Below are 16,320 nucleotides of genomic sequence, written 5' to 3'. Positions count from 1 at the left end.
GGATTACAGTGTCTGGCTGGGGTTTATTCTTTTTTTTTTGGTCCAGTCATGGGGCCTGAACTCTGGGCCTGGGCGCTGTCCCTCAGCTCTTCAGCTCAAGGCGAGAGCGCTCTACCACTTGAGCCACAGAGCCACTTCCGGCTTTTTTTTCTTTTTGCTTATGTGGTGCTGAGGAATCGAACCCAGGGCCTCAGGCATGCGAGGCAAGCGCTCTACCACTGAGCCACCTTCCCAGCCCTGGGGTTTATTCTTAGAAAATTAAAAGAACAGAAAAATCAGTGAAGAGAAGACAGAGAAAGCCTCTGTAAAGGGATCCAAGTCACATGCTAGGATGTGCACATCTTGTGAGCAGAGTACTGACTGCTTTGGGCCCAGAACTTTCTGTTCAAGGATGCTCATAGAGTGAAGAGCCTTGGAAGATAGGCAGTGCCTTCATGAAGACAAATGGGCAGGGATGGTGATTTCTAGGGTAATATAGATTCAGTCACCTCTGAGAGTCTTACCACCCATTTCAAAGTGCCTTGAAGTCAGGGTTCCCCTCCTGCAAATATAGCCCAATGACCACGCTGGCATCAGATTGCTCTCTTTATATTGCCTTAAAGGAGTGGTGACAAATGCTCCTACTATTGTTATACTAGCATGATGAGTAATAAAGTCCTATGTCTCTGACCCAGGGATCTCCTGTCTTCTGTCAGAAGCTGTCAAACTGTACCAGACTGTACTTGTTAGCTTGTAGGTAGGATGAAATCTCAACCCTTTTCGGTTCTTGACAGGCACTAGATGGTGTTCTTATCAAAGGAACTGCTGCTGACACTGACAGACTGAAGGAATACTGCTTATAGAAAGCATGTCCAGGATATAAGACCTTAATCTAATCAGGTGTTTCTGTACTCTCGTTATTTCTGTGTCCTTTTATTCTATTGGCTCTATTTAAGGGAGAGGAGGTCATAGATTAGTTGAGAATCTGATGATATTTCTTTTCTGTGAACATACATACAAAATGTGTGGGTTCATTGATCCCCTAAAGACATTAGACAATCATAAATTAGAATCTCTGTTCAGGGATGATTTTTCCCAAGTTTTAGGCCTATTGGGTTACTCAGCATACAGTTAGCAGTCATTAAGGACTCTGGAAGGGAACATAATTAAATTAGAGAAAGAAAGAGTTAGGAAACCAAAATATTCATAGATGACTATGAAATCAAAGGGGATAGTACTTATATTGGGGAAAAGGACTGTTGGTAAAAGAAGTCTTGTTACATCTCCAGAAAAAAATGACTAGGAAAAAATGGTCTTAGAATAGTAATAATTTTCATATAAGGTAGATAAGAGCATGGATTCTATAACCAGACTGTCAGGTTTCAAATCTTGGCTCTTTCATTCATTGGTTATACAATCTTGGGCAGTAATTTTACCACTCTGTAATCAGTTTCTCTACAACTGGCACATACCCAGTATTTACCATCGAGTGATATACTTAAGAAAAGTGCCTATCATGGTGGTATCTAGATGTCCAGGCACAAACTTTTAAACAGAAAACTTGCCATTTTGGTGTAATAAGGCTACTGATGTCTGACACATATCCCCAAAGCTTTGAGAGATGAGACCCAATCATGGGATCTGGCACTGTTAAAAGACGAAAAAGAACAAAAGAGACAGAGGCCATATGATCACCAAGTATATACCTGAGAAGAAATCCAGGAACTCACAGGAAAGAAAGAGACCATTTTGGTGAGAAGTTAAAGAAGCACGGAAATTGACCTGTGGCTCTTTTATTCATCACTCATGGACGGCAATGCTTGCTGCAGGTAATTGTCCAGATTCACTCCTACTTTTCTTAAACTTACTATTTGTGTGCATGTGTAGAGGTGGGGAGGTACTGGGGCTTGAGCTCAGAGACTTGTCATCTTACTTGTCCTCCCCCACTGCAAAGTCTAGTGCTTTACTATTTGAACCTCCTTCACTTCTGTAATTTTGCTGGTTAATTGGAGATGTGTCTCTCAGAGTTAACAGCCCAGGCTGGTTTTCAACTATAACCTTCAGATCTCAATCTCCTGAGTAGCTACTACTGGTCTAAACCTGATTATTTCTTTATTAATTAATTTATCATCTTAAGGTTATCTACTAATAGCTATACAAAGGGATTTCAACTCAATATGTCAGTTTGTGAGTACAATGTATTTGATCAATGTCATCCCTTCCACTATTCTCCCTTATCTGTCCCCACCCTATCCATCCTCTTAAATTACCTGGCTCCATTTTCCTGTAAGTATATTGCATATTATGATTGTATTCAACCACCTTCCTCTCTCCATTCATCGGTCCTCCTTGCCTTGCCCTCACTCACCTCTACCAAAACATGCTTCAGCGTCTTGGTATTCTTTTTATTAAAAATGATAAGTTAGGTCTTCAAAGAAGTTATATCATTGGAATCCTCCCCTGTGTATACCATATACTTATCAATTTGCTAGACTTAAGAGTCTCTGGTTCTGAACCTTCTTTGCCTTCTGATATCTGCTTTTAGTTTCTCCACTTTCAACAAAATGCTAAAATGCTCTAGTCTCTCCATTTTCAACAAGATATTCCCTGAATCCAGCCTCCTTTTTGGTTCTTGGGTCTGATTGAACACTGAGCTTCAGCTCTGGTTCTGGAAAGCATTTGAGCCACAACTTCACCCTACCAGTTGGACTAGCATCTAATTCCTGGAGGGAGTTGGACATCACAGGAAAGCAGCCTCAACAAAAGGTGCGACTGGAGCGTCTTTAGACAAGGATGGTTAAAAACGGGAACCGAGGAAGACTACAGCTGCGAAAGCATCGTGTAAGAACTCACGTGTGAAAAGTCTACCTTTTATACAAGAAGAAAGGGGGGGAAAGGCAAAAAAAATTCTCAAAATTAGGATACTGCTACAATGAACTAAGGCTATCAAACAGATCACTTGGCCATGATGTGAAAGTAGCAAGATGTTAGGTCAGAGTGTCTCTCTGAAGAATTCTGGCTCTACTTCAAAGACAAAGTGTGCAAGAAGCCAAGTTTAAAAAGAACAGTGTGTGAAGAAATAAAACAGTACACAGAGCATGGAAGGGTCCAGAGATGAGGTTTGGAAGATAGGATTGCAGAGGAGGAAGAAATAAAGGGAGGGCAGTAATCAGATTGCTTTCTTACCAGCAAAAATGAAGAAACAAGATGAAGAGATGACGGAAGCCATGAGACAGAACTGGAGACGAAGGGAACAGTGTGGCCCAGAGCAATGGCAGATTGGCTAAGTGCCAGGCTGAGATTTTGTACAGAATACAATCAATGACAAAATGCATATTAAAAAAAGAGAACAAATCCACTGTTCAGAGAAGATGGAGAGAACTATATCACTCCTATTTTGTTACCATATTGCTCACCAAAGGAATGCCTGGTAAACTAAAAGCACCAGATAAGCCTAGCTAAAAAGCTATGAAGTTCAAGATACATGGAGATTTTTAAATTGCACTTAGCCTTTTAAAATGTCTCATGACATGAAAGTAACTTGTAGCTGAGATGATCAATAATCTTTTTTAGATATCATAGTAAACAAAAGCAGTCCCAGAATACTAGAGACAAGCAACCATTGATTCTGGTGGATTTTGTTTGGGGCCAGTCCTGGAATTTGAACTCAAAGCCTGGGCACTGTCTCTGAGCTTTTGTGCTCAAGGCTAGCACTCTATCACTTGAACCACAGCTCCAGCTCCAGCATTTTGACAGCTTCTTGGAGATAAGAGTCTCATAGACTTTCCTGCCCTAATTGTCTTTGGAATGTGATCCTCAGATTTCAGCCTCCTGAGTAGCTAGGATTGTAGGCATGAGCCACCAGCACCCAGCTTGGTTCTGTTTGTTTTTTTTTTAAACAAGATGGATGGTAGGCAAAGTTCAGTGGCTCATTCCACTTTAAGCTACTTGTGAGGCAACATTAGGAAGACTGAGATTTGAGGACAGCCTAGACAATAAGCTAAGAGTAATGGTGTACATCTGTAATCCCAGTTACTTGAGAGGCATAGATAGATCACAACCCCAGGCCAGCCCCAGGCAAAGAGCTTTACTGAAAAATAACTAAAGCAAAATAAAAAAGAGATTGGGGTATAGCTAAGGCTGTAGAATACTTTCCTAACAAGCATAAGGCTCTGCATTCAAATCTTGGTACTACCAAAGACCAAACAAACAGATAGATAAAAAAGGTGAAGTTGACCTCTGTCCAGCAATTCTTTGGGTCTGTTCTGAATTGGATTACTGAAGACAGAAAGAATCTGGGAACAGTAGTCCCTAAGAAGAGATTGGGTACTCAAGAAAGCTATCCTCTTTCCTTTGGGGATGAGAAACTTGGATTAACAATCTGCTCAAAGCAATCAGCACAGTGTATCAGGACCTCAGGAGGCATTGGACCTTATCAGTTGGTGGAGAGGAGTAGAAGGCAAATACATGATTATTTTTTAAAAATGATTCTTGATTAAACGATAGTTTGGTATTAGCATCATTGATTAATTTTCTTTTAATTCTTTGCTTAACCTACTGTGTTCAATATTTTAGCTGACAACTTGCATAAAGACAGAGGTAATGTTTACCAGATTTCCAAATATCAGAATAGAAATTACATTCTTTGGCAAGCTAGAATGCCCATTTATGTAAAAAAAAATTGGGGAGGGGTCTGGTCGTGGGGGCCTGAACTCTGGTCCTGGGCGCTGTCCCTTAGCTCTTCAGCTGAAGGCTAGCACTGTACCACTTGAGCCACAGTCTCACTTCCGGCCTTTTTTCTGCTTATGTGGTGCTGAGGAATCAAACCCAGGGCCTCAGGCATGCAAGGCAAGCGCTTTTCCACTGAGCCACCTTCCCAGCCCTGTAAAAATTTTTAAAGCATAAAAGTGTTCCGAAAAGAACAAAGAAGGAGAAATACTACTTTAAAAGTCTTGAAGCCATTTCAATCAAATTCTTGTAAGTGTCTGAATCACAAGCAATTTCCCTATTAATTCTAAGAGTGTGTGATTCTGTGAGAATTAATTATACTTGAATAACAACTGCAGCACAACAGCCACAACAACAAACACAAACAAAACACCACAAAAACAATCCCAAGGTCACTGATTCTTTTGGTTAATTCTAAGTGTATAATTGAAGTCCTAATATTTCCAAACACTATTTCAATATGATTGCAGGCACATCAAACACACCCACACAGACTGTTTCAATTAAGTATTTGCTACTCAATTCTATATAATACATCAGTTACCGGAAACAACTGATACAGTGCCAACCAACCATGTAATCTCCACATGGGAAACTCACTTTACTTCCTTACTGAGGCTGGGTGCCTTAATTTCTCCTCCTGCTAAATAAGGATAGACAGCACTTGGATACTATGTAAGAAATATAGATCATAAGGGTCAAGGAGCACATTTCAGTCATATCCTCTGGCCCAGTTCCTTGCATGGAAGGCTCTAACATCCCTGGTCCTTTTTTAGGGATGGGAATAAACTTTCTATAATTAAGGAGGTTCGTGGCTTACCACTCAAAGATTCCATTAGCTGCTCTGTGGACGGTTGTGGGTGATTCCTTAGGAGAGTGTAAATACTCATCACCATGCCTGGGGTGCAGAATCCACACTGGGTGCCATGGCCTTTGGCGATCCTTTCCTAAAGAACATGAAATTCAGGTGTAGGACCCTTCAGAAAGGAAGCAGAAGCATTTTCTCTGACTACACGTGGTACAGGGCCTGTCAGGTAATAACCAGTAGTGCTGCTGATCACATTTATGATGCAAAGTGAAGCTTTCTGTGAAAAGACTTAATCGAGATAGCTGAGGAAGGAAGTGCTCAATGACAACCTGGTGCATTACTTCCCAGGGTACAGTTCAAAGCCAATCAAAACGATAGAAACAGCTGGGCGCCGGTGGCTCATACCTGTCATCCCTGCTCCTTAGGAGGCTGAGATCTGAGGATCGCAGTTCAAAGCCAGCCCGGACAGGAAAGTCTGTGAGACTCATTTCCAATAAACCACTCAGAAAACTGGAAGTGGCACTGTGGCTCAAGTGGTAGCCTTGAGCGAAGAGGTAAGGGACAGCATCCAGGCCCAGAGTTCAGGCCCCACAACTGACAAAAATAGAAACAGAAATGAACTACTTTTAAGATTTCTTTTTTTCCAGGTGGGTGGTGTCATTTGTGAGGCTTGAACTCAGGGCCTGGGAGCTGTCCCTGAGTTTTTTTGCTCAAGGCTAATAGTCTACCACTTTGAGCCACAGCTCCATTTCTGGTTTTCTAGTGTTAATTGGAGAAAAGCGTCTCACAGGCTCTGAATTGCAATCCTCAGATTTCAGCCTCCTGAATAGTGATGATTACAGGCCTAGCTACTGGCACCAGCTGAAACGACCTACTTTTATCTGGTCCTGTCCTCATTCAGCTACCACTTGTCACTCACCTCTGACACATACAGCATAACAACATGGAGAACTTTCTTGTGAAGGCTCGTCCCCATAAATAGAACCTATCTTTTCTTCTTACTTTTTGTTCTGATCTTGGCAGGTGACCTTGGTAGGTACCCTTGACAGGTAACTAAATTTCATTTATGTGTCGACATTTTTACTAGTGAGTTGGTACTATATGTGTTAAAAACTTGGCTCAGAGACCTACATGTGTGCCTTTGAGATTCTGGAGGCTTCCTGGGAGGCAGAGGGCAACCAGGCCTCCTCTCTGGCTTGTTACTCAGTAGTCTTTCAGTAATCTCTATAAACCCGAATTCTCTTAAGGTATTTTAGAATAAGACATCATCTTTGCCCTCAAAGAGTTTGCATCTTAATTTTGGAGATATGCATCATATATGACTAGAATTTGCAGCCTGGCTATTAACACAGACAAAATATTAAATGCACATCCATACTTTTTTTCCCTTTTTTAATTGCAGAAACCAAAAACAAATATTCTATATCTTTCTGAATGGACCCAAAGCAGTCCTGAAACCACAATGTCTTCCTGAGGTCATGGTGGGAATAGACAGAGGCCTGCCTGGAGTCACTGCCTTCTTGACCACTTCTGCCACATTTCTAGAACAGTTTAATAAGCTTCAAAGCATGATAAAGAAAGCTGCAGAAGAAAATTAACATTAAGAAAAGGGTTCTTTTTATTCTTCTGAAGAAGACAGAGACTTCACCTGCTATTTTGTTCTCTAAAACTATAAGCTAAGGACAACCAAAGAAGACACATAAGTCTCAGTTTTATTTGTATGTGTTAAAATATGTTCTTACCTGGACAGGGTGAATCCTGGTCTTGGTGTTTCCTATTCCTTCCACAGTGGTGATGGCGGCCCCATAAAGAGAGCAGATAGGCACCAGGCAGGCGGCAACAGAGAAGTGACTTCAAAGTTCACACACAGTAGAGCAAGAATAAGTTGCGTAGACCAAAACAGTGTGAGGGGAAAAAAGAAAAAAATAGATGATCATAATTGTAATTACTTTGACATGAGCATAAAGCTGAATCATCACATATAAGATTGTGAATATAAATGTACTACTTAAATATTCTAATTAAGAATTCAATTTTTTTTTTCCATCCAGGCAATCCTGTTACAAATGTAAGAGCAGCCAGGAACTGGTAGCTCATGCCTGTAATCCTAGGTACCGTAGTCAGAAGGTTGAGATCTGAGGATTGAGGTTTGAAGCCAGGCTAGGCAGGAAAGTCTGTGAGACACTTATCTCCAATTAACCGCCAAAATAACCCCGAAAATGGAGCTGTGTCTCCAGAGGTAGTGTGTGTGTGTGTGTGTGTGTGTGTGTGTGTGTGTGTGTGTGTGTGTGTGTGTGTGTAAAATCATGTAATCAGTGGCTTACTCTTCAATACAGGTTACCTGTGATCTTATAAACAGCCCCGAGGGCTGGGGAAGATGTTAAATAAGACCCACCTGTGAGGAAAATCCTTTAATAATTTTACCTATTCCATGAATACAAGTACTTTGTTTGGTTTCCAGTGCTAGGGCAACAGTACATCAGTCGATACTGGTGAGATGAGTAATGGGGACCAGTAGGCTTTTCCTAAATGCTCTGAGCATTCGTGCATGTGAGGTTCAGTGCTCCCCTCGGGAGGACCATGGCAATGAAAGAGTTGAGCCTGGCTCTGAAGTTGGTCATCTCTTCAAGAGGAATACTAGGAAGGAGGGTATTGCAGCAGCCTTCCAAGTTCTCCTGAATGGGGAGTACTTCATAATAAGAATATGGGTTTTAAAAATAGGTTGGCTTGAACTAATGCTTTAATACTCTGTAGTTCTATGACCTTGTTAAAAGAACAAACTCACTTAGAATCTCAGTTTCCTTCATTTGTAAAATGAGGATTCAGAGCAATCTTGTACTTCTTTCTTCAAGTACCAAACATATAAGATTATTCATTTTGGTTCTAGCTCATAAAAACTGAGGTAGCTTAGCATTCTCTACAGAATGGGCTGAGGAAATCCTGTGGGAAATCAACCAGGAGTCAGTGACATGGTTTAGTCTTGGAGGAAGGCTACCTGATCTTCTTGGAGATGGGATCATATCTTGAGATCATCACTGTGCAGGCACCGCAGTTCCCGCCACCACAGCTATCTTTGGTTCCTGTGAGTTGGACTTGGAAGAGTTATGATCAAGGGAAAAAGTGATTTGAACTCTTTCAGATTTCATGCTGAAATTTTCTCACATGGGAAGAATGACTTGTAGATAGTATGCCTTTCTTGAACTATCTTGCTTAACCTACAAATGATTTGGTGCCTGGAGTAAATCAGTCAGAGCTCAACTATTACATATCCTAGGAACTCACGGATGACAGCCACCTGTCATTTGGAAACTACTTTGCAAGTTTGAAATCTGAGTCACTGCTGCATTGGAAAGACTTCAGGTCAGTGTCCTCATCATTTTAATTCATGCAAAATCTGAAGAGAGAACATCCAAGAGGCATGCCAATGATTGAGAACGGAAAATTTCCAGTATAATTGGAGATTCTACATTATTTATTTTAATGAGGGAAACATGTAATATTTGGAAAAGAATGGAATACAATTTGCAGTACATGGGCTGAAAAAAAGGGAGAAAAAACTATAGTCATCTGACACAAAAATGTTCTTTCAGTTTATCCTTAAATTGGCAATGAGGAAGACACAGGGATGTAGTTAATAAGCAATGGTATGTCAGAAATACCCCAGTGCTACCACAGTACCTTGTCCATTGATATGAGTCTTAACCCGAAAAGTAGAGAGTGTACAGAGCTGGATATGGTGGCTATTAACTATAATCCCAGCTATATGGCACTTGTTGATAATCAGATACAGATTCTAGGCCAGTTTGGGCAAAGTTAATGAGACCCTATCACAAAGAACAGGTGAACAGGTGTGGTGGGAAGAAGAAGAAGAAGAAGGAGGAGGAGGAGGAGGAGGAGGACGACGAAGAGGAGGAGGAAGTGGTAGGTGGCATACATCTGTTAACCCAGTTACTGCTGAGGCCTAGGAATGCCTAGGAAACAGCATTGAAGTCTGGGGCCAACCCTAGGCAAAAGTGTGAGGCCAAGTTAAATGTAATGCTGACCAAGAAACAAATAGCTCTATAAGCTGCCATTTCTCAGAATGATTTAGGGATCCTGACAGTGGAAAAATCCAGTTTAAGTAACATCCCCAGGTGATCATTGTCTTGGTTTAAACAGAAAGATCTTGTGATAGCCCATCCCCTTTGTGAGACACGCAATCTACTTGATTCCACTCCTACAAAATAAAAATGTTTGCAATGAAGCATACTGTAAGGCAGCAGTTGGATAAAGTCAAAGGAAGGCATCATTTTCAGAGTCATAAAATGTACTTTGTTTTCTCAAACAAACAAAAGGATACGAGTTTTTCTCAGATAGAACAATAAGTTCACCTCAGGGTCTGCATTCTTCTCGATGACCTGTACAAAGGAAATGATTATAGATTGATGCAATTTTCCTGGGGCCTACTATGAGTTCTGAGTAGTTAAAAAATCACTTAGTATATGTTCGTTGATCATGTCTGCCTGGCTTGACCAAACACTGCTGTTTTCAATTATGAAATTATGTAACACTGTATTATCTTCAAGTTTATTTTGGTAGGACAAGTGTTTGGCTTTGTTTCAAAGGATATCCAACAAGATGGCATATTAACACAGCATTAGTTTCAGGAAAATAATTTTTAAAAAGCATGAAATATTGTAGAGTTATACAGAATTTTTGGTCTTGAACCCATGCATGGATCAAAGCTATGGAAAACTGGACTGAGGTTTTAAACCTTATCACCATCTGCAAAACCCACTCTTTGAAAACCTACAGTTTTTGAAAAGTTTAATAAACAAGATCATGGCATCAGTAGACAAATAGCATTCTTTCAGCCACTAGCACTCCAATTTAGTGCAGGGCTCCTCAGGAGATGGAGAACAGGGAAAAGGGCTATATATTTTAGGAGTTGACAGATAAAAGCCAAGCAACCCTTTCCCACCAATATTTGTTCACTCAGTAATCTTGGTACATTGTGTGACTATGCTCAGCATTTACATTTTTTCACACCTGCATTCACAGTACACAATACACAGTGCCATTAAGCTCAGTTCGAACTTTATCCTTTCTTCTCTGCTAATAGTGATGAAAATAAGAATATTGGGTTGCAAGTCACACACAATGTCAAGGTCAGTGGGAAGTAAAGAGTACATGCCAGTCTTGGATTATGCCTTAGCTCAATCTGAAGAATGCAAGACAAAGTAGGACCAGAAAGGAGCAAAGGTATTACTATGAAAACGGAGAGCTTTCTCTCTAGCTTTCTCATAGGTTTTCTCTTCTAGTGTTTGGCTACTCAAACTCGAACAATTACTTGCAAATAATTTGAAGACTTTAGAGGCGTGTGTGTGTGTGTGTGTGTGTGTGTGTGTGCGTGTGTGTGTGTGCGTGTGTGTGTGTGCGTGCGTGTGAGCACATGCGTGTGAGCACATGCAGTGGTAGGGAATCAGAGCTGGGGGAGGAGGAAGGGAAGAGGAAAGACACAGAGAATCCTAATAAAGAGAAACTGGTACCTAACACTTGGATGAATTCAAATGCAATTACACAATGTAGTTTTAAGATGTCAACTTAATCAGATGTTTTTCCTTGTAGCCATTCTAGTACATTTTACATGCATTACAGTCTCTCTTTCTGCCTCTTCCTCTCTCTCTCTCTCTGTCCCTCCCTCTCTCTCAACAACTAGAAATACAGATTGTTATTAGTTATTATCTAATGGAGAAAATCACTTTTCACATACTACTCATCTGCATGAAATATTTTCTTTGGCAAAGTTAATAAAAGTCTACTTCAACCAGAGTTTCATTGCATTCATAATTTGAGTAATAACAATGGAAAAAACTTACTTTTCTTCCATTCACAAAGAAAATAAGTTCATCTGTCTCCTTAGACCGAGGCATTCTACCAGGGCAGTTGGCTGAGGTTTGGAAGGTTGTGTCGATGAAGGACGGTGATTTAGGTCAGCTTTCTGAGCGTGCTCCTTCAATCCAGGCCTGCTTTTATGCTTCCAGTCTCCTCCCTCTGCTCTAGCACTGCCCTCTTTCTCAAGCCACTTTGGAAATTCAGTCTTTAGTTCTTCCTGCTCTAAGGACAACCCACTGGAATGAACTTTGCAGCAAGAAGAACCTTCTGTAGTCAGTGAAATGAAACTGAATTATGCAAACACACTGCATGCAGATTGAGTTTCTGGATGTTTGTATGTACTTGTTTGCTTGTTTGACTTTGAATTATAGAAAGAGTAAGCCAGGCACCTGTGGCTCATGCCTGAATTCCTAGCTACTCAGGAGGCTGAGAACTAAGGATTGTGGTTCAAAGTCAGCCCAGGGAAGGAAAGTCTGTGAGCCTCTTATCTCCAACAAACTACTCAGAAAAAGACTGCAGTGGCATTGTGGTTCAAGGGGTAGAGCACTAGCTTTGAGCTCAAAGAGGCTCAGGGACAAGTGCTCAGGCCTTAAGTTGAAGCCTATCACTGGCCAAAAAAAAGGAAGTTTATTGAGAAAACCTAAACAACACAGAAGTATGAAGTAAAAATAAAAGCATGAAGTAAAAGTCCAGCAAGCTAAAGTTTTTCAGTTAACTATTACCAGGTTCCTGTGGAGCCTTATGGACAGCTTTTAATACATGTATCTGTGTACACATGTACACACATACATGCACTGTTTCTGTTAGTTCCTAAAAACTGAGGGGGGACTATTTATAAAATTTCAAAAGTTGCTTTTTACAGGCTTCTTAGGCTCTCTGTATGAGAAGATGTCCATTTTCCTTCCCGTCCTCACCAGCATTGAGCATTACCCACATCATCATTCCTTTTCCCAATAGAGTGATAGTTTGTGATTGGCATTTCTCTTCTTCTCATACTACACATTTTGCACGTATTCATATTTATTCTCTTGTCTTTTGCTTTCTTCTGTTAGGTTTTGTACTTCCTTAGCTATTTGAACATTTTTTATATATAATGGGTATTAACCATCATCTGCTATAAATGGCTAATTATTTCTTGCCATTAGTTGTCTCTGGGATACAACACGGTATAGAGTTCTTCAACTTCAAGTATTATGCACCCTGGAGGCTAAGGTCTCTTAGCAGCAGGGGCATCTTGCCGCAGCTACATAGTCAGAAGGAGCCTGGGCTGCTGCCCATGAATGGCCTCCACCTGTCACATCAACACTTTTCGAACCCCTATGTCAGCTGTTGTGACCAAAGACAGGCTGACAAATAGTCAGGCTACTTTTTATTGGTTGTTTGGCATCTCTAATTATAGGTGTGTTAGCTGAGTGCTAACCTGTGGTGTAAAACTGCTTACAGATCAGGCCGACTCGCATACACCTGTTCATGTGACTCGTGCCCCCACACTCCCAATCTTTCCCTTACATTCTCCTGACCACCTGGTCAAATCATTTGTTGTGCCATGAATATTGTAAGCTTGGACCTCTCTTTCCCACAGAAACTGGATAACCACACACATGCGCTCATGCCACTTGCTTGCTTGCTCCTTGCATTCCTGCTTGAGCTCAACTCTGGATATTCCACCCATCTCACTGCTTCTGCATTTGCAGGCTCTATGGCTTGCACTTTAACACAAGCCTCCATTGTCTTCCATACATGTAACACAGAGAAGCATTGCATGCTAGCACAAAGGCAAATAGAGGGATGCAAGCGAAAGCATCCTATAGGCAGAGAACAGAAGCAAAGGCTCCTAAGTGAGAAGTCCAGGAAGTTCAGATGGTAGAGAAGATGCTGAGACAAAATGGAGAGAAAGGCAGGAGCGGGACCACCCAGCACACATACTTTGGAACTTAGGAACGTGGGACACGATCCTGGTGGGATGAGTGGAAAGCCATCAAGGGATAAGAACTCAACATAATCATATACGATGTGCATTTGTGTGTGCATGTGTATCCATAAAGTGTGGCTTCACTGGAAGAATGGTTTAAAAGGGACGCACAATATACACAGGAAAGGAAAAGATTATTGTAATTGTCAGGGTGGAGGGAAAAGCAGGTGGCTGGGAGTAACAGCACTGATGGAAATAGTGGAACCTCCCAGCTAAGAAAAGTCCAGGACCAGATGGTTTTACAGCGGAATTTTACAAGGCCTTCAAAGCAGAGCTCACACCAATACTCCTCCAACTCTTCAATGAAATTGAAAGAGAAAGCTCACTACCGAACACATTCTATGAAGCCATCATAACCCTCATCACAAAACCAGGCAGGGACTCATCAAAGAAAGAGAACTATAGACCCATTTCTTTGATGAATATTGATGCAAAACTTCTCAACAAAATTTTGGCCAATCAACTTCAACAATTCATCCAAAAAATCATACACCACGATCAAACAGGATTCATTTCAGGGATGCAAAGCTGGTTCAATATACGCAAATCAATTAATATTATTCATCACATCAACAGGAGCAAGAATAAGAACCACATGGTTATCTCAATAGATGCAGACAAAGCATTCGACAAGATCCAACACCCCTTCATGATGAAGGTTTTGGAAAAATTAGGAATCCATGGAACATTCCTCAATACAATAAAGGCTATATATGACAAACCTACAGCCAGCATTATACTCAATGGTGAAAAACTAAAGCCATTTCCTCTTAACTCAGGAACAAGACAGGATGGCCACTCTCTCCACTTCTCTTCAATGTAGTATTAGAATGCCTAGCTACAGCAATAAGACAAGATGCAGACATAAAGGGGATCCAAATAGGGAAAGAAGAAATAAAACTCTCCCTCTTTGCAGATGACATGATCTTGTATTTAAAGAATCCCATAGACTCCACTCCCAAATTACTCAAGCTGATTCAAAACTTTGGCAAAGTAGCAGGTTATAAAATTAACCCCTCAAAATCAATGGCTTTTCTGTATGCCAACAATGAGAAAAGTGTGGCTGAAATTAGGAAAACAACTCCATTTGTAATAGCCCCACAAAAAATAAAATACCTAGGAATTAACTTAACTAAAGAAGTGAAGGACCTCTATGATGAAAACTTTAAAATCTTGAAAAAGGAAATCAACACAGAACTAAAAAAATGGCAAAGCCTCCCATGCTCCTGGATTGGAAAGATTAACATCGTGAAAATGGCAATACTTCCCAAGGCTATCTACAAATTAAACGCAATACCAATCAAAATTCCACCCTCATTCTTCAAGGAAATAGAAGAGGTAATCCAAAAATTCATATGGAACAATAAAAGACCCCGAATAGCAAAAACGCTCCTCAACGGAAAGAACACTGCTGGAGGAATATCAATACCAAATTTCAAACTCTACTATAAAGCTATAGTAATCAAAACAGCTTGGTATTGGCATAAGAACAGACCTCAGGACCAATGGAATAGAATTGAAAACCCAGAAATGAACCTATAGACCTATAGCCATCTAATCTTCGATAAGGGAGCTAAAACAATAGAATGGAAGACAGACAGCCTCTTCAGTAAATGGTGCTGGCAAAACTGGTTAACTACATGTAGAAAACTAAAGCTAGATCCTTATATATCACCCTGCACCAGAATCAACTCCAAATGGATCAAAGACCTTGAAGTCAAAGCAGACACTCTGAAAACATTACAGGATGGAATAGGAGAAACCCTAGGTCTCCTTGGCTCAGGCCGAAATTTTTTGAATAGAGACCCGGAAACACAACAAATCAAAGAAAGGTTGGACAAATGGGATTGCATAAAGTTGCAGAGCTTCTGCAGGGCAAATGACATAGCTAGCAAGATCAATAGAAAGCCCACGGATTGGGAGAAGATCTTTACTAGCCATACAACGGACAAGGGTCTCATATCTAAAATATACTTGGAACTCAAAAAATTAAACCCCCCAACAACAAATCCTCAAAGAAACAACTGCCCAATAAATAAGTGGGCGAAAGACTTAAAGAGAAACTTCTCTGAAGAAGAAAGAAGGATGGCCAATAGACACATGAAGAAATGTTCAACATCCCTAGCCATAAAAGAAATGCAAATCAAAACAACATTGAGATATCACCTCACCCCAGTTAGAACGGCAAAAATCAAGAACTCTAACAACAACAGATGCTCTAGGGGATGTGGACAGAAAGGAACCTTACTTCATTGTTGGTGGGAATGTAAACTTGTTCAACCACTTTGGAAAACAGTATGGAGGTTCCTCAAAAGACTTCACATAGAACTCCCCTATGACCCAGCAATCCCACTTTTGGGCATTTACCCAAATGTTTACAAACAAGACCACACTAAAGCTACCAGCACAACAATGTTTATTGCAGCATTATTTACCATAGCTAAAATATGGAACCAACCCAGATGCCCCTCAGTAGATGAATGGATCAAGAAAATGTGGTATATATACACAATGGAATTCTATGCCTCCATCAGAAGGAATGACATTGCCCCATTTGTTAGGAAATGGAAAAACTTGGAAAAAATTATATTAAGTGAAGTAAGCCAGGCCCAAAGAAACATAGGTCCCATGGTTTCCCTTATTTGCAATATCTAGTATATGTATGAGTCAAGTGGAAAAGGTCAGATAATGTGATGTCAGGAAAATGAACCCTTAGATATGTATTTTAATGTTTTTTTTCTTTCATGCATGTGTTTCTAATGCATTTAAAGATTATCTCTTTGTTGCTTTGTATGTCCCTCCCCCACAGTATAACCCCTGCTTTCACTATATTTGATGTCAGTATAACTTGTGGAGGAGATGGGGACCTGTTGCAACAATGAGAAGTACAAGTTGACATGTCCAAAACGAGCTTTACAACGTCGGTGCGGGGGGGGGGGGGGGAAGGGGGGGAAGGAGA

At 40.7% G+C, this 16,320-nt stretch overlaps 1 protein-coding gene across 3 annotated transcripts in view; it reads right to left on the bottom strand.

Annotated features, from left to right (window-relative positions):
- Positions 1–11,480, bottom strand: part of LOC122096444 (aldehyde oxidase 3-like) — a 102,812-nt gene extending 91,332 nt beyond the window's left edge. For all 3 annotated transcript variants that reach the window (XR_006145301.1, XM_042666999.1, XM_042667001.1), the window contains exons 1-5: positions 11,374–11,480; positions 9,855–9,912; positions 8,511–8,607; positions 7,258–7,366; positions 5,528–5,654 (exon numbers count right to left, since the gene is read on the bottom strand). Coding sequence is in view for 2 of the 3 variants with exons in the window: in XM_042666999.1 (XP_042522933.1) it covers positions 5,528–5,654; positions 7,258–7,366; positions 8,511–8,607; positions 9,855–9,912; positions 11,374–11,427 (445 nt within the window). In the remaining variant the exon portion in view is untranslated. The remainder of the gene's footprint in view (positions 1–5,527; positions 5,655–7,257; positions 7,367–8,510; positions 8,608–9,854; positions 9,913–11,373) is intronic.
- Between the last annotated feature and the right edge of the window lie 4,840 nt (positions 11,481–16,320).

This window comes from Dipodomys spectabilis, unplaced genomic scaffold (assembly GCF_019054845.1).
Source record: "Dipodomys spectabilis isolate Male_0828 unplaced genomic scaffold, ASM1905484v1 ptg000373l, whole genome shotgun sequence".
Taxonomy (NCBI): domain Eukaryota; kingdom Metazoa; phylum Chordata; class Mammalia; order Rodentia; family Heteromyidae; genus Dipodomys; species Dipodomys spectabilis.
The sequence above is the reverse complement of the archived record's forward strand: the minus strand, read 5'-3'. Positions and strand labels throughout refer to the sequence as shown.